Source organism: Heloderma suspectum, chromosome 7 (assembly GCF_057233095.1).
Source record: "Heloderma suspectum isolate Gila_16-S chromosome 7, 16-S_ref, whole genome shotgun sequence".
NCBI lineage: Eukaryota > Metazoa > Chordata > Lepidosauria > Squamata > Helodermatidae > Heloderma > Heloderma suspectum.
In genome coordinates this window covers 35,288,395-35,311,010 of record NC_139464.1, presented here as the reverse complement: position 1 = coordinate 35,311,010, position 22,616 = coordinate 35,288,395, and the positions used below count along the sequence as shown (strand labels likewise).

At 46.7% G+C, this 22,616-nt stretch overlaps 1 protein-coding gene across 1 annotated transcript; it reads right to left on the bottom strand.

Moving 5' to 3' along the window:
- Positions 1-1,016: 1,016 nt before the first annotated feature.
- Positions 1,017-22,518, bottom strand: LOC146339527 (uncharacterized). The gene is made up of 5 exons (XM_084811882.1): positions 22,380-22,518; positions 11,774-11,875; positions 5,470-5,624; positions 2,367-2,427; positions 1,017-1,108 (listed from the first exon to the last, which is right to left on the bottom strand). The coding sequence occupies exons 1-5, from the start codon at positions 22,474-22,476 to the stop codon at positions 1,017-1,019; spliced, it is 507 nt and encodes a 168-aa protein (XP_084668008.1). The 5' UTR covers positions 22,477-22,518.
- Positions 22,519-22,616: the final 98 nt, after the last annotated feature.

The following is a 22,616-nucleotide window of genomic DNA, read 5'->3' as shown; positions in this document are numbered from 1 at the left end:
TAAATGTTATTTATATTTAAAGATTTACAATCCACTTTCTATGCTCACAGCAGCTTCCATCAAAGCAGATTAACATGGCAGTTGAAACCATTAAAAACTGGACTGTATTAAATAAAGTGCTCCATAACCATAGCCATATTGAATAATGCTACACATAGATAACATTAGGACAGGAAATGGAGAACTGGATCTTCCCAAAGGGTAGGATGAGGACGAGGGAGAGAGAGAACAAGAACCAAGTCCTGTGAAGTTCAGACAACTGGTTGTGTAACTTATTAAAATGCTGTGAGAGAAAAGGAACTACTACTTAAGTATGAAAATGCTGTAGTTAGTAATCTACCCCACCCTGCAACATGCAGTTCTAAGGGCTCCTTCACACTGAGCTTTTATCCTGTGACTGAGATTGCTCCTTCACAGAAGTTTGCGGGCTCTTTACATAACGCTGTGATTATTCAAGGCGTCTCCTGCACTAAATATCCTTTGTTCCATTTTTAAATAGATCGCAGACAGTGAGCTATCAAATTACCCTGTTGTGTTCCGCTTCAGTTTCCTCCGTGAAAAGAGTTAAAGCGGCAAGAAGAAAAGCAATATCAATGAAAGAGAATGGAAGACTCAGATGCGGGGGGGGGGGGGAGCAAGCACATGTAAAGGGAGTCATTGTGATCCTGCATTTAAAATGGAAGCAGAAAGCCCCATTTTAAATGCAGGATTTTAGGCTGGTGTAGAAATGCCCTAAGACTAAAGTCTGGGTTCTGCCTGTGTATCACAATAAATGGATGGAACCAGAAGCATGCATCAAACTATAAGGTATCAAGCAAAGGTTTGAGGGCAGGGAGTGCCAGGGGAGTGGGGGGAGATAACATGCAAGGAAATTGGCAGTTGATGCCACAATTGCACTGTAGGAGTCTAGTTTAGAAAATAATGATGGTTTGATGTTTTAAACTGATCCAATTGGAGAGTGTGATTATTCTTCAAATTAACTCACTGCAAATGAAAAATAGATATTTTGCTGAACATTAAAATCTCGTATTAAAGGTATGTTCATTGCTGATGGGAACTGGGTATTCCCGTATGGTAGATTTCTGGAGGGATGTCAGGAGGCTGACACCTACCAAGCACAAAGAGACTCTATCAGGGGGACATAACTTTTTCAGTCCTGAGGGCTGCTAGTTGCAGCATGACAAAGCAAAAAGCACCTTTTCATTGTCATGGCTAGGATCTAAAGACATTGATCAGGTTTGCAAGGTCACAGAGGGAAAATAAGCCACGGTGGCTTACTTTCCTCCCTGCATGTGCCAGTCACGGGCCGCCTAGTAGTATAATTACTCTCACCGGGCATGGGTTGTTGTGATGTCCAAACCCAGCCAATGGTGGCTGGCTGGGGTGGTTTACAAACCACCTTGAAACCCATGGCTTGTTCTTGGGTTGCTGGGTGGTTTGTAAACCACCCCAGCCACTTACTCTTTCTGGGTTACTCATTGGGCAGCATGTGACCTGCATATCCAAGGAGGAAAAATAAGCCACTGTTGCCTCTGTGATCAAGTGAAGCCACCCTGTATGTTGGTATTTATGCTCTTTCATAATGCATGCATAACCAGAGCTCCCTCATTTCACTGCAGCAGTTTCCACTATGCTGATGGATGAAGAAGAAGCAGCAGCAGCATTTATATGAGGCTGAAACCCCACTTGGTGGACAACTCTTCAGGACAGGGATCTAGAGCAGGAAAATACCCAGCTGGAATAGGGTGACTATGTGTCCTGCCTACAGTGAGTGGGTTCAGAAGATTGCAGAGGTGGATGGCAAGCAGTTTGTGTTGAAATTCACCCACCCCAGGACCGAATCTGTGTACAACAGCCCATGACCAAAGCAGGAAGCACCCTTCTAGAGGCTAAAGGTGCTTTCGCGCTCTCTCTCTCTCTCTCTCTCTCTCTCTCGCTGCAGAGGACAACTTTTTCTGCTTTTTCTTATTATTACTCTCTTCAGAGACCACCAGGTAAACCCCAACCATAAAGTAAACAATTCTAAGAGCAATGAATGCTGTTGCCTTTGGCAATTGTCATGGATACAGTTGTCCCTTTGCTTTAACTGAGCTTCAGTCACAGTTTCACAGCCAATGAGGAAGTTGTCTTACAGAATAACTAAGGGTGCTATCCTATGCAGGTTAAGACAGAAAAAAGTCCTACAACTTCCAGGATTCCCCAGCCTGCTATTCCCCAGTTATTAGCTATGCTGGCTGGGGAATGCTGGGAGTTGTAGGACTTTTTTCTGTCTAAACCTGCATAGGATTGAGCCCCAAATGGGTTCTTCACAGTCTGACAGAGGTTTTCATTTACATATAATAATGCTTGAATGTAACTTGCCTTACCTGTTTGGTCAAGTTCAAGAGCAGAATAGGAAACATCCATGGATTTGAACAGATCCTTCACCTATATAATACACATTGCATATATACTGTTAGTAACTAGCAGTTTGAAATGTGTCCAGAAACTGCCACTGGTTCAAAATGAGGTCACTAAGGGGTTGACTGGTACAGGTTGCAGGTGATACATGGCACCAATTTTGCAATAGCATCCGTTGGTTCCCAGTTAGTTTCCTGGCATCATCATCTGTATTGTTGTTATTGTTTTTATTATTAATTTATAAAGTGCTTAAAGTTTACTAAGTGTTGTATAAAGATTTTAAAAAACACACAAAGCAGCCCAGTCCCTTCCTGCAAGATTACAAACTAAGCAACCGGAATATTGGCAGGGTCTTTCCTACAAGGCTCAATGTATCTCCTTGTTAAGGTTCAGGAAGTCTGCCCTATGTGTTTAAACTTTTGGAAACTAAGGGAGCAATCCTATGTTTCCTAGACAGCATCTGGGGCACATAGGATATTTCAGTTTCGGGGATCTGAAGTCAAAACCAGGGCTCCGACCTCAGAGTCCAGAAACCGCGCTCCCCACCCCCATCCCCTCCCAGCTGGCGTGTTTCTCTCGGAAACCGAGCACGGAGACAGTGAAAAAGGTGCAATCCCAGGGGTGGGGAGGGCAGGAGACTGCGGAAGCCACTTTACGCAGCTTCCTATGAATGTCCTGGCCTCTTTCCCTCCCACTCCCCAAAGCCACGCATAGATGGGTGAAATCGCCTGTCTAGGGAAAATGCAGGTCGGCTGGAGCATGGAGGTAAAGATTGCCTCTGTGCTCCAGCCACCCTGCACTGGATACTTGACAGCCTCTGACTTCAAGTATAGGATAGGATTGCACCCTCTGCTGCCTGACCATGAGGCAAAATGAGGCAGTCATCTGAGGCAGCTGATTTGGGGTGTCATGAAAAGGCAGCGTTATTGAATATATTATCTGTTGCATCATTTATTTATTCTTTTACTGCCAATGAGCAAGAGAGGAGTTTGATGGATTTTCTGCCTCAGGTGCCAAAATAATTTGGCTTGCCTTGAGTACTACACACCTTAACTTGGGTGTGTCTGGGGGCGGCGGGGGACTGGCTGGGGAGAGGTGCCACTGGCTGCTCCGCCTCAGGCAGCAAATATCTTGAAGTCTGTTGTTTCTTCTAACAATGATTATTTATGGTGCAGTTGGCAAGGAAAGATTTTTTTGCTGCCAATGTTTTATTGTCAGTTATTGGTTGTTCTACAAGCCTAAGGACAATTTTTAGGATGGTTTTATTGTACGCCACCTTGAAAAATGTGGAGAGGCAGGGGTTTGTTTTTGTTAAGTATTTAAAATAAACAAAAGGCGTGTAAGGGTGGGGTGGGGTGATAGAAAAGTAAGAACTAGATAAAAGTGCTGCTATGCAGATTACCGTGTCATTACTATGCCAAAGCACTCTACTCTATAAAATGACATGATAAACAGGAACATATCTTTAGCAGGATATGTATTTCTGAGAGCTTGCTAAACAATAGAAATGTTAAGCACGTTATCTGTTCTCCACACTAAAAAAGCAAGCTGAGTGAGCTTTCACCAAGGCCATGTTTCCACGACAATGGAAGGAGAAGCTAATGGAGGAGTACAGGATTTTTTAAAAAAAGAATCAGCTTTGCTGTGAGCAGGGCTCCACGAGCAGGTTCTCTGGAGCAGTAAAAATCGCTTTACACAACATACTTCCTGGTGGGGGTGGGGGTTGGAGTGAACATCATCTGACTGGCAGGGGCTGCTCAGCCAATAAGAGAGGCTTCCCCCCCTCTCCTCTCCCCTGAAAGTCCAGATGCACCTGCATTTCAGGAGCAGGCTCACTGACTGCAATAGGAGTTACTTCCGAGTAGACACACATATGCCTATGCTGGGAAAGCCAGCAGTAAACACAAAGACAGATACTGGCCCCCATTTTAACCAACAGGATCTCTATAACAAAGGGTGGACATAGTTTCTTTCTAATGCAATAAACCAAACAAAGGAGAATCAGAGCCTTGAGATCGCGCTTTACCACACTTAGGGAATTTGGGCTTTAGACTGTGCCATGTCAATTGAGGGGGATATCTGTAAATTCTGTGGGCATTCAGAGGACAAGCCTCATTGACCACAATGGGAGTTACTTCTGAGGAGACACTAATGTGTTTGTTGTGGGAAAGACTGCAGTAAACACAAAGAGGAAACCAGCCCCCATTTTAACCCACAGGATCTCTATAATGAAGGGTCGAAGTTTCTTCTTAAGGCTGGGCTAGCATACCCAAGGTCAATGTGGGGCTTGGGGCACACAGCAACTATACCAGAGAGAACCCGACTTGAGGAAAAGAATTGGGCTTTAAGCAGTCTCAGGAAATCTGGTTTTTCTGTGATAAGCTCTGGGGTGGCTGCTGGATGGCCACAACATCATCTATCCCTAATGACTTCAACATGCAGCCAGCTTGGAGTAAATCACTAGTGGAAACACCCCCCAAGATAAGTTAAATTACTCAAACCCAGTGAGCATGCATAAAAATTCACAAGCTGCCAAAAGGTTTATTTGCGGGGCGGTCTCCACAGTAATGCAAAAACTAGGAGACATTGACATAAGAATGAGCCTGGAATGAAAAAGGGTACTTCCAATTCTCACCTTCTGAGCATATAAGCAGGACCAAGCCTCCCGTGAGGCAGGGTGAATCCCCCACCTCAGGCAGCAGAACAGGAGGAGCGGCAAATTGTACACCCTCCCTGCCCCCCACACTTCCAGGAGTGCCTCACTACAGTGGGTGCTGCAGCAAATGCCACAATAGGAGAACAGGGCCAGCAAGGCTCTCCAGAGCAGCCACCCGCCCTCTGGCTTGCTCTGAGGAGCATCTGAGAGCGAGCCAAGGGCAGGCGGGCAGCCACTGTGTGAACAGAATGCTGGACTAGATGGACCCATCGTCTGATCCAGCAGGGCTTTTCTATTCTTCTGTTCTTATGGTAAAATAACCTGTTGTTTATTTCTAGAACTCTTCAGTAACTTCAACTCAGCATCCATTGACCTCTTCAGCTACTAAAACTGCTTGAAAACTAATAAATTACCTTCGAACAGAAGCTGCAAGTAGTAATGCTGAAGATCATAACATCGTTTTCATCAACAAGTGTCTGGATTGTTAATTTCCAGTCTCCCTTATTAATAGCGACTCTACTTTTTTTTCCCGTGCAGCAAATTTCAGGTGCCTTCTGAGGAGCATCTTCTGTTGATCAAAGAAATCAAAATGATATTGCAACAATAAAATAGATTAGAGGTTCAAGGGTAACAAGGAAGTTAATTATTTATCCTCAACGTTTATTAAAATAACTGACTCCCTGATTTCCAGTTGGGATGGCAAGCAGCGTGCTACGAGCTTTGACCACCCTGCCTCCTCCCCAGTGAGGGAAGGTGCGGGGCAGGCAATATGCCCCGGTCAAGGCACCATGTGGAAGAATGTTCCTCCACCCAGTGCCTTGACTGGGGTAGCTTTGACGACCTTGCCTCCTCCCCAATGGGAGCAGGCATGGGGCAGGCGAAGCTAGTGCTTCAGCTGGGGATCAAATGACGTCAAGAGTGTGGCCACAGCCCCTGATGTCATCAAGCTCATGGAAGGCCAGGTGAAGGATGATCCAGCTCCCCCACCCAATTATTTATATTTTATTTATGTATTATTACATTTATATCCTGCCTTTTTCCCTCTTGTAAGGGCCCCAAGGTGGCTGATGTATTCCTCCTCTCTATTTTATCCTCACAATAACCCTGTGAAGTAGGTTAGGCTGAGAGTCAGTTACTGGCCCAAAGTCACCCCCTGAGCTTCATGGCCTAGGTGGAGACTAGAACCCGGAGCTCCTGAGTCCCAGTCCAGCACTCTAACCACTATGCCACATAGAATCATAGAATAGTAGGGTTGGAAGGGGCCTACAAGACTATCGAGTCCAACCCCCTGCTCAATGCAGGAATCCAAGTCAGAGCATCCCTGACAGATGGCTGTCCAGCCTCCTCTTGAAGGCCTCCAGTGTGGGAGAGCCCACTACCTCCCTAGGTAACTGGTTCCATTGTCATATTGCTCTAACAGTCAGGACGTTTTTCCTGACGTTCAGCCGGAATCTGGCTTCCTGTAACTTGAGCCCATTATTCCATGTCCTGCACTCTGGGATGATCGAGAAGAGATCCTGGCCTTCCTCTCTGTGACAACCTTTCAAGGACTTGAAGAGCACTATCATATCTCCCCTCAGTCTTCTATTCTCAAGGCTAAACATGCCCAGTTCTTTCAGTCTCTCTTCATAGGGCTTTGTTTCCAGTCCCCTGATTGTCTTTGTTGCCCTCCTCTGAACCCTCTCCAGTTTGTCTGCATCCTTCTTAAAATGTGGTGCCCAGAACTGGACACAGTACTCCACATGAGGCCTAACCAGTGCTGAGTAGAGGGGAACTAGTACTTCCCGGGATTTGGAAGCTATGCTTCCATGAATGCAACCCAAAATGGCATTGGCCTTTTTTGCAGCCACATCACATTGTTGGCTCATATTTGGCCACAATGAATTTTAGCTCCCTGTCAAGGGCTCCTTGGAGGCCTCTCTCAGTCTAATCCAGTAGCCAAGTCCAGACACAGACAAAGGGATTCCTTTCAAAGCTTTATTCTTCTTTTACAACTTAACAACTATACCGTTTGCAACTAGATCTGAGCAGCACAGTACCTATGCCTTAAGTTGGAATAGTTGGTCCCCATCTGAAAGGGAATTACTGGCAGACCCCTGAACTTAAGGACTAGGGAGAGTCCCTCCCCTTTTCCCTTGGATCCTCTGGGCGCAGCCGTTGTTTGCGCGCCAACCGGGCACTACGCCTCCTTTCCGCGCCCTCCATCTGGCGCCGCTCTCTGCGTCAGCGTCGCGCATCCACCAAGTCTGCTATCCGCGCTCTGTTACTCCCTGGACTGCTATCTAAGCTAGGAATGTTGGTGGGAGGAATCTCCGTCAGCTGTTGGCCCTGGGAAAGAGGAGCGTGCTCCCCTCCCAGGAGCAACTGCTGTTCCTCAGAATCAGAACTACTCTGGGATTCTATGGGCTCAGTGTCCACCCTGACACTCCCCACCCCTCTTCTAGTTCCTTCTGTCCCACATCTTCTGGGATCCCTGGCAGAGAAGAGACTAGAAATTACAATTCAGTTTGTGATGACTATCAGTTTCTTCTTGCTCATTTAAGGGGCGGGGGGAGTGGTAGGCCGGTGGTTCAAAACCACACATGGCTACAAATGGGTAGAAGAAAATGAGCGTAACAATTACAGATCATTTTCAGAGTGGATACCATGATGTATGTTGGTGTCAAAATGACAGCTGTCTTAGGGCCATGTCACATGTCCTTTAGGCCTAACACCACAACATGAACGTGATGTCCGAAAGCCATATTAATCATAGTCAGCTGAGCACTGCCATACAACGTCACTAGCCTCTGCTTTGATGCCTTTATACATTACGGCCTATTTTGAGACAGGTGTACAAGGATTGGGTTGTTCAGGTCCAATTAAAGTTAATGGGGATGTTTTTGTGCAACTAAATAAATTAGGTTTTACCCTCAAGACATTGTTAAGAGGAGTCACAATAGAAATTACACAAGCCTAGCTGCGGATCAGGACTCACACAGAAATGAATCCTGTATTTCCTGAACAATATCACCTCCCCCCTCACCTAACAACAGAAGTCTTTCACTATAATGCTTTTAAGGATCAGGAGTAGATCCAGAATGGACTGGATTCCCAGTTTCCCATGGGAAAAATGCAACTATGAGAACAGAGGACAGACCCAAGAAGATGCCTTAGTCCAGGCTGCTTGTCCATACAGAGTAGTATTGCTTACTCTGGCTGGCAGTGGTCTCAGGGTCTCTGACTCTCTAGGGTTTCAGGCAGAGGTCTTTCACGTCACCTGCTACTTGGACCTTTAAACTGGAGGTTCCAGGGGTTAAACCTGAGACCTTCTTCATTCAAACCAGGTACTCTGCCACCAGGCTCTGATCCCCTCCCAAATCCACTTACAATCCAGCAGTGGGCCATGGGCTAATGTTCTTGCTGGGAAGAAAGCACCTGCTATTTCTGATGTTACTTGCAAAGAATGATGTACTCAGTGAACTTGGGTCTAATCTGATTCTTTTTACGTTCTTAAGCAAGAGTGCATACTTAGGATCACTTAACACAGGTTTTTTATGCCCCCTTACCTGATAAGAGATTCTGAGTAAGCACACTTGCTTGATGGACCTTGGAGAATTTAGTAAAAAAAGAAAAGAAAAAAAGGACCACACCAGCCTGGTCATCCCACCCATGATTTCCAGAGGGCAGCTGTGTTACTCGATTGCGGCAAAAATAACAAAGTGTCCTATGGCACCTTTAAGGCTAACCAGTGCCAGAATAAATTGGTTATGTTTTAAGGTGCCACAAGATTGTTTGTTGTTTCCACCCACAATGGTTTATTATAGGTTTGTTGAATGAACATGCCACTGGAGATTTGGCATTTGTCTCATGTGAATGGAGCCCGATCAAGCTCATGAGCTCAGTGCTGGGAACAGTGATCCTATCGTCTCTAGACAGAGTCCTGGATCCGAGGTCGGTTCAACCTCGGAGCCAAGAATCAGAGCTTCCTGCTCCTCCCCCTCACAGCTGGCATGGAGAGAACTGCGCCGGCTGCCTCTCCAGGCTCTCAAAAGCAACCTCAGAGAGAACAGAAAGGGGGCGTTTCTATGGGTGGGTGGGAGACTGGGGAAGTGGGGATACGAGCTATCTTTAGCCTTCCCCAGCCTCCTTCCCTCCCCCTCTGCAGAGCCCAAGCTAGATGGGCAAAAAAGCCTGTTTAACAAAAATACAGACTAGGAGGACCATGGAGGCAACGACTGCCTGTACCGTGCCTCCTGCTCTTCTTTGGATGGCCGGAAGCCTCCAAGTTCAGAGGCGATTAGGGCTTATGGCCACCCTATAGGATTGTGCCCTAATTTATTAGAGTTTGTTGAATTGCACTTGAATCCATCCTTAGACATAGTTCTCATGACTAAACTGACATGCACCTGCTGACATGGGCAATGGTAACTAGGCCTACAGTAGAACAATCTGGTATCCGCTGCCCCATGTTGCCAGCTGCGATAAGGATTTGCTCGATCCACATATCCGTTTAGTCATGAAAACCTGCCTAGAACAGGCATAGGCAACCTGGTGCCCTCCAGATGTTTGGGACTGCAACACCCACAATCTCTGACCATTGGCCATAATCATCAGAGGATTGGGGTTGATGGGAGTTGTAGTCCAGAATATCTGCATGTTACCTGGTTGCCTGACCCTGGCCTAGAATGCCAACACCTTCTAAAGCAGAAGTGGGGTAACTTTGGCCCTCTGCATGTTGTTGGATTCCAACTCCCATTAGTTCCAGCCATTGTCAGAGATGATGGGAGTTGCAGTCAAACAATATCTGGAAGTCCACAGGTTCCCCAACCCAGTTCTAAAGTATACACTGACATTTGCTTAAGATTATCATTCTCTACAATTGTAGTTTTCCTCTTTTTGGTTTTCTCCTTCCATCCCTTTTTGTCACTGAAAGGGGCCACCTACATGACATGCCAAAATGGAATCAGGTGTGCCTCAAATGTACATCTGGCTCCTGTATTCCAAATGACCCTTGGGCCTATGCCAGTCCCCAACCTGGCAGATGGGGCACAGAGCAGGACAACCAATGCAGTGGGGACACATTTTTGTCATCAGTCTAAATCTGTAATATTATGATCACCATTAAAATAAAGACCTGGAAGTTATTTTCATGTGCAACACCTATGCAGCACCTTTCCGTGGAATAAAATACCCGAGACATTTTCCATTCCTTTTATGTGTACACAGCAGTATGTGATAAGCCTTCAAAAGCATTTGGCTGCACTCAGCCCTGATTGTTTATATAAATGGGGTCAAAGTTTAAGAGTTACTTCACAAACTCTTATTCAAACATGGATACATAAATGAAAGTAATCAAATAAAAGAGCATTTGTGTACACACACACTTCCTTTTATATGGGATATGTTGGTCTGCACCAGTCTTTGCCAACCTGGTGCCTTCCAGATGTATTGGACTTCAACTCCCATCCTGGCTGAGGATGATGGGAGTTGTAGTATAAACCATCTGGAAGGCATGGGTTGGGGAAGGCTGATCTAGATATCTGGGACACAATGACCTGGTCCTCACGTAACACTAACCGACAATTATGCTAGTCCCCAGCTGGCATGGCCATGCTAAAGATGTGTTTCTGTTTATCATATAATTTTATGGGATAGAGTGTTTTGGCATATTAATGAGACTGTAATCTAAATATCAGCACTTTTATTGAGTTCTTACATTTCTGTCATTCATGCACACACAGACCCGGTTGGCACACAGCAGCAGCAAATCGTGGGATGATTAACCCACGATTTGCTGCAGCACATGCCCAGCACATGTTGCTTCTGCTTTGCATAATCAACCTCCGATCGGGGTGATCAGAGGTTGCTATGTGATGTCTGAACCCAGACACCATGGGGCTGTTTGCATGTAACAATAACTGGTTGGTTTAAAAACCAATGGTTTCTTATGCATGAGCGGGAGAGAACAGGCCCTATGGGTTAATCATGGGTTAAACAACTCAGAGTTAACCTATGATTAGTCCTTAGGTTAACTGTGGTTTGTTTAGCCCACCATTAACCCATAGTGTCTGGGTTCGCACAGCACAAATCAACCTCCAATCAGAGGTTGATTATGCAAAGTGTCAGCCGCACACACCAGGCATGCGCTACAGCAAATCATGGGTTAAGTCTACCTTGTCACCACCATTGTCACCAGTGGCTCTTGCTCCTCCTCCTCTTTCTCATCATTACTACCATTTGCTTGCTTGTCAGGCAGAGAGCCAGGGAGCAGCTAGGCAGTGGCATCTACTGCTCCTCCTTCTCGCCACCACAGTTGTCTGGGAAAGAGCAGCTGGCAGGTGAAGAAGCAGGTTGCAATGGTGAAGAGCAGGAGCAGCTCCAGTGGGTTCTTGTCAGTAGGCCCCTATTGGGGAGTGGGCCCTCAGCAGATGCCCAGCCATGTCTACCCTTGACATCTGCCCTGGTAACATGTGAGGTGGTGGCACCCACATTTTAACTCTTTGGGGCAGGAAAATGCCAAGTAGGCTGCGTTTCTTAATGTAAATGTTAAATAGTACCTGCACAATGCATGTTGAGTGCACTTTTGTTTTAAAAAGGCAAAATTAAAACAAATGCTCTCTACCTGCGACCCTGTTGTGCTTTTAATCTAGTTAACACCCACACTGGATTTCTGTAATCAACCCTCCTCCTTTACTGATAGTATCGTCAAAACACCTCCTTTTTAGCTGCACTCACTTGATTCCTCATTGATACTGGTGTACTCTCGCTGCTCTGCAAAATGTTGGGAAGGTTGAATGCTGTCAGCACAACGGGTTTCCTGGCAGCAGCTGCATAATGCTGTGTTTTGTATGAGAACAAAATAATATGTCATGCTGCCTTCACTTAGTACGTTAGCTCATATTTACTACTTACAAACAGCAGCTTCTGACTTCTGAAAATAAATTCTACACATTCTACACCTCTCAATTCTAGACATTTTCCATTCAAGTGAGGAAGATGAAACCCTGCACAGTTATATTTCATTCTCAAGGTAGTAATGGGAAAGGTCTGAATATCTAACTGTTTAGCTCTACAGAAGCTCCAACATATATGTAATCATAGAATTTTAGAGTTGGAAGGCAACTTGGAAGTCACCTGGGCTGCATCTATATGGCATCACTTTGACCCCCCAACCCACTGCAACTGTGCAGCAATTCGGCTTCGAGTCAGCATGTCCTGCGATACACTCACGATGTACTGCGCGCTTCCCTTACAGACTCACTGTGCCCTCTTTTTTTGCCATTTTACTGAAATGCACAGCTGTGCAGTCCCAGGAGTATGGGGGCATGGCACTTCAGTGGCTACTTTGTATTTGAGGGGCTGTGCTGCGTCTTTCCGCCCCTTTTTAGGTAAGAAGTGAGTGTTGTGTGCTCCTGCATTTCCGCAGCATCAGTTTGTCAGATCCCCAGCCTGAGACTCTCGCATTGGTTCGCACTCACAAGCACGAGCACTAGGTGCCTAGCCATTGCTCCGAAATGGTGGCTGGAGCGATGTTGGTCATTCCCCAAGAACACCCCCACCCCCAGACCTTGGGTACTGAGTCCACAACTGTTGCGAAGATACGAAGCTGCAAAACTGTGCGAAAGTGTGATTAAATAGATGAAAACACCCCTCTGTGCCTCTGTAACTGTGCAGGTGCGAAGAGATGGGGGGGGGAAAGGGGTGTCACAGAGTGACACAGGCACTGCGCACGCCTACAACATGCCCACTGTAAAATGCGAAGTCGGTTCGGGAAAGGAACAGACGGCCTACAACAAGCCCTGCACAAGTCTTCATGCCAGGTTCACACATCATGACAAGCCAGTGTGAAAAAAAGCTACCTCGAACAACCCAACAGTAAGCCATGGGTTCTCGTGGTGGCTTGTGCATGTTTAACAAACTACACTGAAGCCACCATGCTGGATTTGGACATCACAACAAGCCACTTTGAAACAAACAAGGCTGACAACCCACTGTGGGTTGTTGTGTCATGTGAACCATGTTTAGGGGAAGGGGAAATGTATGAGAGCAGCCTCCCTACAAAAAATAACCTAGTACAAAAAATAAACATTTCAGTCGGGCTTCAGGCCTGGGCATGGGACAGAAATGGCCTTGGTCGCCTTGGTGGATGATATGAGGAGGGCTCTGGATAGGGGTGAATGCTCCTTCCTTGTTCTCCTCGACCTCTCAGCGGCTTTTGATACCACGGTATCCTCCTGGACCGCCTGGAGGGGTTGGGCATTGGAGACACTGTATTGCGGTGGTTCCGGTCCTTCCTCTCCGGCAGGTACCAGAGGGCAGCACTGGGAGAGGAGGTTTCGGACCTGTGGCCACTTACTTGTGGGGTGCCACAGGGTTCCATCCTCTCCCCGATGCTATTTAACATCTATGTGAAGCCGCTGGGGGCTATCATCAGGAGGTTTGGGGTGCAGTGTCATCAATATGCGGATGACACGTAGGTCTACCTCTCGTTCAGATCTTCACCAAGGTTGGCCGTAGAATCCCTGTCCAAATGTCTGGAGACGGTGAGTGGCTGGATGGGGAGGAATAAGCTGAAGCTGACCCCTGACAAGACCGAGGTACTTTTGGTGGGAGACAAGAGGAGGCTGGGGGATGTTGACCTGGTGTTGAATGGGGTACGGCTACCCTTGAAAGACCAGGTCCGCAGCCTGGGGGTCATTTTGGACTCCCAGCTGTCCATGGAGGCTCAGGTGTCAGCTGTGAGCTGGACAGCGCTGTATCAACTCCATCTGATACGGCGGCTGCGCCCCTTCCTTCCCGACCATCTGCTCCCATCGGTAGTACATGCCCTGGTCTCCTCTCGTTTAGACTACTGTAATGCGCTCTACGTGGGGTTACCCTTGAAGACGGTTCGGAAGCTGCAGCTGGTACAGAACGCGGCGGCTCACCTGATTAAAGGCAGCCGCCGGCGAGATCACATCACTCCAGTGCTGAAGGAGTTGCACTGGTTACCAGTTGTTTTCCGGGCCAAATTCAAGGTGTTGGTTTTGACCTTTAAAACCCTATATGGTTCCGGCCCAGCCTATCTTAAGGAGCGCCTCCAGCAACACCAGACAGGCCGCTTAACAAGATCAGCCTCGGATGGCCTTCTCTCTGTCCCATCAGCCAGGACAGCTAGACTGGTGGGGACGAGGGAGAGGGCCTTTTCTGTGGTGGCCCCCACTCTGTGGAACTCCCTCCCTAGGGAACTCCATCATGCCCCCTCTTTAATGAGCTTCCGTCGTGCATTAAAAACGTGGTTGTTCAGGCAGGCATTTGGGGTGGGTTAGGGTATTTTTAAAAAAAAATTATGGTAGAATTTTATTGTTTTATATTGTTTTATGGTATGTTGTACATCGCCCAGAGTGGCTGGGTGACCAGCCAGATGGGCGATTAATAAATTTAATAATAAATAAATAAATAAATAAATAGTGGTGAGTGTAACTGAGCATGCTCAGCACTTGCAGAATGCTGAGTATCTGGGTGGCAGAGAGATGAAAAATCTGTGGGGATGGGGGAATGGAATATCTTGAAAAAGGCTGTGTTGGCTGCTTGGAATCCTGAACAGGAATCCTTCATACAACAATATTTTGTTGCAGGCCCGACTTGTACGAAATAATCCTGTTACTATTTTGAGATGCCTGGATGAACTAGCTCCCATCTCACAAAATCCAGGCTTCCTTAGCAAACTTTAAGTTTATTCACATAGCTCAAGTGTGAGAAAATCAGACTCCAACACTCACATTTGCTATTCTAGATTTTGTTTTCCTGCTTGTTTCAGCTTTACTGGAGACTGGAAAGCAGATGGGGTGTGGCAAAGATCTAATGCACACACAAAAAATATCTCCGGGGGATTTGACTGACAGGTCTCAAATGCCATGTTTAGGATTGGCCCCAATCCATGTCAAGGATTGGGGCCAATTTCCCACTGAGCTGAAGGTTTTCACCTCCCACATGGCATGTGACACAAGGAAGTTGCTTGTTTGAGTCACCCATGTTTGTTTTCCTGCAAGTCCTTTGGTGTGGTGCCCCCGGCCCTTCCTGCTCTGGGCTTGCCACACACTGTAATCTGGTTCATCACAGACTGCATTCCTCCCTTACATAGGCTAATATGTTAGGAATGTTTGGGTAGGTAGAAACATGTATTGTTGCAAGGGGTTTGGTTGGGGAGGGGCACATCTATCCAAGAGCTTTCTGCAGGCTTGCTATGGCATTTTAGTGCTAAAAAAGAGAAAGAAAAATCAGATGTTAATTCTGTAGGCAGGGCTGGCCCTACCATTAGGCACAGTGAGGCAACTGCCTCCGGTGACAGATGCAGGGAGGCAACAATGGCAGTCTCCCAGCTATTCCTCCCATACTCCCTGGCTATTCTCCTCTCCTGGAGGAGAGTTTTGCATTCCCCACACAGCCTGTGGGGCATGTACAACTGAGGGCACCCCCTAAACTAGCCTGCCACCCTCAGGTATGGTGAAGGACACTATCCTGTAGCCAGTGTTGAAGTAAGAGTCAACTGCCAGTCCAGTCAGCTTCTGTATGTGGATTTGGGGGCAAGGGGGTGCCATCTTGCACTCTGCCTTAGGCAGCAAAATGTCTTGGGACAGCCCTGTCTTTCTTTTATTTTATTATTTATTATTAAATTTATTAATCGCCCATCTGGCTGGTCACCCAGCCACTCTGGGCGATGTACAACATACAATAAAACAGTTTAAAATAATAAAATTCTACAATAAAAACATTTCCTAAAATACCCTAACCCACCCCAAATGCCTGCCTGAACAACCACGTTTTTAATGCACGACGGAAGCTCATTAAAGAGGGGGCATGACGGAGTTCCCTAGGGAGGGAGTTCCACAGAGTGGGGGCCACCACAGAAAAGGAACAGAGGAACTCCACATGAAATTAATGGACTGTTCTAACTGCATTTCCTCCCCCAGTTCTCATCCCACAGGTAGGTGGGAGAGAAGGGGGCTGTCACATGACATTTTGTTGCCTGAGGAAAAGGGAAAGACAGTGTCCATCTCCTCCGCGATACCATGTACAGAAGTTGACCGGACTGGTAGCTGAATCTTACTTCAACACAGGCATCTTCCACCTCACCTGAGGACAGAAGACTGGCTTAGGGGCTGCAGTGCAGGACACATAGCAAGCACAGCTCCTATCTCCAATACCTCCCTGCCCCCAGCATGTGCTGCCTGAGGATACCACCTCACTCTGTCTACTGGTAGGGCTGGCCCTGGAACAGAGATGAAGGCTGAGGCTAAACATTCTTCTTTTTTTAACATATAGATTATGTTCTTTGAACATGCCGTCAATGGAGGTTGGGGTGAGTGACCTACTTCACAGGGTTGTTGTGCTTTACAACCTTTGTCTTGCTTCTCACTTCGCATGTTAAAAGTGCCATCTAAAAGTTTTATAACAAACTTGCTCTAAACAAACTAGGGACTTCAGCATGACAATATAGACAGATAGATGTGAATTACCTTTGAGTTTGAGTTCAGAATTCACAGAAAAACAACCACACTCACAGAAAGCAATTTCCTAAGTTACATTTCAGAAATAAAATCCATGTTCTAGCCTGTGATTTGCACTTCGTAACATAGAGACATTGTGTATATCAAAGTCCAGAAAGGCTTGCCATGGAAAGCTATCAGCCTAATTAAAAAATGAAAGTCAAAAGATAGCTAGAGAAGTTAACCCTTTTGATTAATACTGCTGCTCTTCCTGTGAGTGTTTCTACCTTCACAGACTTTGGGATTCTTTCACCACACTATCAAAGCGATTTCCTGCCTATTTATAGAATGGAGCTATGGTCAATTATCACTTGCAAGGCACTTTGAAGGCTATAGCTGCAACAATCCTGAAGCCACTTACTCTCCTGTGGTCCTTGGACTCCTCTCAGGTTGCAGAGAGATATTTATATTTTTTTCCATAAAGAATTAGACATAAGCATCTATTTTCTGGAGCTCCATGGCAGGGTGGACTTCTGAAATGGAGGAAACCCAAGAACTTTGGATTGGACAGAGGTGGGTGGCTTCAGGGTTGCGGCCTACAACTGTAAGACAATCAAGAATGCAATAGTAGGCCTGGAATATGCCTATAAGCTTCACATAACACTCCCAAGGTAAAATTACTTGTAGACTACAGTGAAATTGGAGATTGGTGACTAGTGAAATGGGGAAAAGGTTGCAGTGTATCCCCTCCCAGTCCCAACCCAACAGGAGCGCTTCTGTTCAGAATTCCAGGTAGGTGGGCATTTATGAATCACTAAAAAGAAGAAATGCATCACCAAAAATGACAAAATAGGACAGCTATTTGCAGAAAATCTGTATATGCTAATGTATAGGTATAGATGCAAATTTAGAAATAACCACTATAATTCTAATAGAAATGCAGTAAATCTCAACATGGTGCTGAAGACTGTGAGCAGGTGACCTGTGTGCCTGCCTGTTTAGTCTAACTGTTGATGGGCAACAGTTCATGCAGTTCATTTTTAAACTGGACTTGGACAGCGCAGCCTTTCAAATACAGGACACCTTCAAATAGAGGATGGTCCTCTGGCAGCCCTTCAAATAGAGGACTGTCCTCTGTAAAAGAGGACACATGGTCATTCTAACTCCAGGTTGCCTTGCTCATGGAAGGAGGGGAGGTTTCAAGAGTGGGGAAAGAATCTTAGTTTTGTTTATTTCCAACTCCACCACCACCACCCGCCGGTGATTCCTATAGAATTCAGCAGTACTTACTTCTGAGTAATCGTCATGTTGTAAGACGGGTTTGGACAGGAGAGTCATACATACTGCAGACTCCCTTAGTAGCCAATGATCAAAGTTTCCAGGCACATCTTTTGGTAGGGAAGCTATGGGCAAATGGCCAGGGTCGTCTCAAGACATTTTGTTGCTTGAGGCAAAGGACAAGATGACACCCCTCCCATTTCATGGACAAACACTGAATGGACTGGCAATTTAATCTTTCTTCAACAATGGCAACAGGGCAACACCATCCTCCACCACACCTGAAGGCACCAGGCTAGCTTAGGGGGATACAGAGCAGGCCGCACACCCAGATTTCTCTCCAGCACCTTCCTGCTGCCACCTGCCAGCATCTGCCGCCTGAGGCGACTGCCTCACTCTGCCTAATGGTAGTGCTGGTCCTGCAAATGGCCTAAGAAGGCTAGAGGTGGCCACTCCCAACCTGGTGCCCTCCAGATGTGTTGGACTACAACTTGTATCATCCCAAACAGCATGGTGGCTGGGGAAAATGGGATTTCTAGTCATCTGGAGGGCACTATGTTGGGGAGTGCTGGGCTAGGAGATGGTAGGGGAAGTTGGCTCGCCTTTCTTCCCCTTTCCATCCAAGTGGAGGGGGAAAGCCAGCTGTGGGTGGAAAACAATAGAAACATTTTGGGGGCGATACACTGGGAGAGAAACAGAGGGAAATGTGCATTCCTTGTGTGAATAGGTTATCCATGGTGAAAGGGGAGCGGGGCCATGTGTTTAGCCTCTCCTCCAAAGTCACACTACTCCTCTCACAACCATCGCACTAAAACATCTAAAAAACGGAGAGGGGCTCCTCTACATGCAATTTAGAACCCTACCTAATCAGGGCAGTGTCTGAAAAGGAGAAGAGAGAGTTGAGATTGGGGCTCTGTAAGCCAACAGCATTTGGGGATGTTTGCTGGCTGCTTCTCTCTGGAGGTCTGGTGTAGGACAGTGGATTTGGCTCCCTTTCAGGAATGTTTAAGCTGTGCCTCCGCCGATGCTCAAACTATATATCTGTAAATAAACCCAATTATGACCAAACACCAGAAGCCTCCAGTGACCCCCTTCCAACAGAAACCAAACCCAGGTAAGTGCTTAGGACTGAACTGATAAATATTAGGACTGGTAAATATTTTTGCATAGCTCCAGTTAAACTTTTCCTACCGTTTTCAAAAATGCTCAAGTTTACATTAGTAAACTTAGGGCTTAGGACTCTTTTCTTTTTTGGCTTATTCTTGAAGAAGAATTCCACATAATTGAAAAACATACCTTCTGAACACTTCTTGAAGGCTGTTGCCTTACTTGCTCCAAAGTGGTTTGGTGGAGCGAATGCAACTACTAACGAATGCCTCTTCATAATCTTATATTAGCTGCACAGATGCCACTTAAACCTACGTGAATCTGGCCCTTTTGTGGTAGAAGTCCCCTTGGCAGCACCACACTTTCCATACGTGTGTGTGTGTGGTTGATGCTGGAGTGGAGACATTCCACAAATATCCATGTGGTGAGCTAGCTGATATACATTACCTCAGCCTTCCTCAATCTGGTGCCCTCCAGACTTTTTAGACTTCAACTTCCATCAGTCCTAGCCAGCATGGCTAATGGTCGGGACTTTTGGGAGTTGTAGTCCAAAACATCTGCAGAGCACCAGGTTGGGGAAGGCTGCATTATGTCAACTGCACAGAGATACCACCATGTGGAATTAATTTTCAGCAGTAAGCCAGCTGCTCTTCACATCTGATACATACAGCCAGAGCTGCATGTATTAGGTATGGTGGAAGTGTCAGATATGGACTGGTGGGATCTGGGTTCAAGTCCATCTAGCCTGGTACTGACTGGTCTGACTGGCAGTGGCTCTCCAAGGTCTTGGGCAGGTTCTTTCCCAGGGCCGACCCTACCATTAGGCAGAGTGAGCCAGTTGCCTCAGGCAGCAGATGCTGGGTGGCAGCAGGAAGGTGTTGGGAGGAGAGAGATGTGTGTCATGTAGCCTGCCCTGCGCTTCCTAAGCCAGTCTGCTGCCTTATGTGCAGTGGTGGCTGCTCTCCCATCTCCAGTGTTGAACAAAGATTCAACGGCCAGTCCGGTCACGGTCAGCTTTTGTGCATGCCTCAGGCAGCAAAACATCTTGGGCTGGCCCTGTTCTTTCTCCATCACCTGCTACCTGATCCTTCTAACTGGAGATTCCAAAGATTGAACCTGGGGGTTTCTTCATGCAAAGCATGTGTTCTGCCACTCAGCTGTGGGGCCATTTCCCATCCTTTTCCACGATTAAGCTCACTGGACATCCATGGGCCAGCCAACCCACACTGTTGGGCCGTATCTGTCCCCCACATGCCATCAATGCAAATCAACACCTTCATATTAGTTGCCACATACACATGCATGCCCTGTGAAAGTGCTATAGGAAATAAGGTGACAAGCCTAATTCAAACACTGCTTGATGTATCAGCCATGAAGCTCTCATTGGGAGGCCCTGGGATAGCCAGTCGCTCTTTCTCAGCCTAACCGACCGGTCAGAGTTGCTGTAAAGGTGAAACGGGGGGGGGGGGGAGAGATGAACAGATAAAAGGAAGCACTTCATCACACAGCGCATAGTTAAACTATGGAATTTGTTAGCACAAGATGTAGTGATGGCCACCAACTTGGATGGCTTTAAAAGCAGGGGATTGGACTCAATGGTCTTGTAGGCCCCTTCCAACCCTATGATTCTATGAAAAGGCAATTAGACAAATTCATGGAGGATAAGGCTATGCGTGCTGCTAGTCCTGATGGACTAGCACCTCCAGTATCAGAGGCGGTACACCAGTTGCTGGGGAACATGACCGGGAGGGAGCTATTGCTCTCTCGTCCAACTTGTGAGCTTCTCATTGGGGCATCTGGTTGGCCATTGTGGGAATAGAACGCTGGACTAGATAAGCCTTCAATCTGATCCAACACAGTTTTTTTTAATTAAGTGGGCAATCCTATGCATGTTTAGATAGAAAAAAGGCCTACAACTTCTCTGTCTAAACATCCATAGGATTGCACCCTGATTTATTTAATTTCTATACCTCTCAACAGCTGAAGCTCTCTGGGTAGTTCACAAAAATTAAAACCACAAAGTGCAGCATAAAACTATATAAAATATGAAAGCTTAAAACCACAGTATAACAGTACAACCAAAATAAAACCTAGCAGCAATGCAGAGATTTAAAATACAGTTTTAAAACACCAGGCTAAAGATTAAGAAACTAAAAAGCTAAAATAGTGGGAGAATAAAAAGGTCTTCACCTGGCGCTGGAAGGAGAACTATGTAGGTGCCAGGCAATCCTCTCTAAGGAGCTCATTCCAAAACCAGGGTGCCACAGCAGAAAAGGCCCTCTTCCTGGTAGCCACCCACCTCACTTCCTTTGGTGGGGGCTCATAGAGAAGGACACCTGAAGCTGATCTTAGGTTCCAGACAGGCACATGTGGGAAGAGGTGATCCGTCAGATAACCTGGCCCCAAGCCATTCAGGGCTTTGAATGTTAATACCAGCACTTTGAATCAGGCCCGGAAATGGACTGGCAACCAGTGCAGCTGGAAAAGTACTGGCATAGTGTGATCTCGTTGGTCAGGCCCTGTTAACAACCTTGCTGCCCTATTTTGGACTAGCTGAAGTTTCCGGACCATTTTCAAAGGCAGCCCCACGTATAACGCATTGCAGTAATCCAGACAAGAGATTATCAGAGCATGGATAACTGTAGCTAGGCTATCTCTGCCCAGATAAAGGCGTAGTATCAGCCTAAATTCTTCTTAGAGCACAATCCTATGCATGTTTAAAGTCCTTCAACACCCAGCATTCCCCAGCCAGCCATGCTGGCTAAGGAATGCTGGGACTCGTAGGACTTTATCTGTCTAAACATGCATAGGCTTGCGCCTTTAGGTTCTTAACTTTGTATGCTGCACTGAGCTCTTTAGAAGAATTGGGGAGCGGGGACAGAATAAAAATGTTATAAATAATTTAATATAATTAATTAATTAACATTGTAATAATCATTCAATAAAAGGGCTTCTGATTGAAACCACAGTTTTAGAATGAAGTGCATATAAGAAAAACAACCACACTGGGCTAGACTTAGGGCACAATCCTGTTCACGTTTAGACAGAAAAAAGTCCTACAACTCCCAGCATGCCCCAGCCAGCATAGCTAGGTTATCTCTGTCCAGATAAGGGCGTAGTCGGTATATCAGCCGAAGTTCTTCGTAGAGCACAATCCTATGCACCTTTAGACAAATAAAGTCCTACAATTCCCAGCATGCCCCAGCCAGCCATGCTGGCTGGGGCATGCTGGGAGTTGTAGGACTTTTGTTTTTTTCCATTTGCGCCTTTAGTCAAGCTTAAAGTAGACCCATTGAAATAAATGGCTCTTAAGTTAGTCAGGACTAACATGTCCCATTGATTTCAGTGGCTATACTCCAAGCATGAGTAACCCTGAATCCATCCCACTGTCGATGATGATGATGATGATGATGTACATTAAGTGCGGGCGTGACCACAGCAGCCCCCAGCCTCCCTCTCTCCATGCCAGGGGGCGTGGCGTGACCCACCTTTGCGGGGCGTGGCTTTCGCGCTCCGCTCTTGCGGCGGGCTGGCTGCGGCGGGCGCCTGCCGGACCACTTTGCCTTTCCGCACGGAGCTGCCCATGGCTTTGCGCGAGCGGGGCGCCCCGGCGGCGGCGTCCCGCTCAGCTCCACCCGCTCGCGGCGCCCTCTGCTGGCCGCTCGGCACCTCACGCCACCGCAAGGAGAAGGGCCCGGCGCTGGACGCGGCAGCCGGGGTCGCTC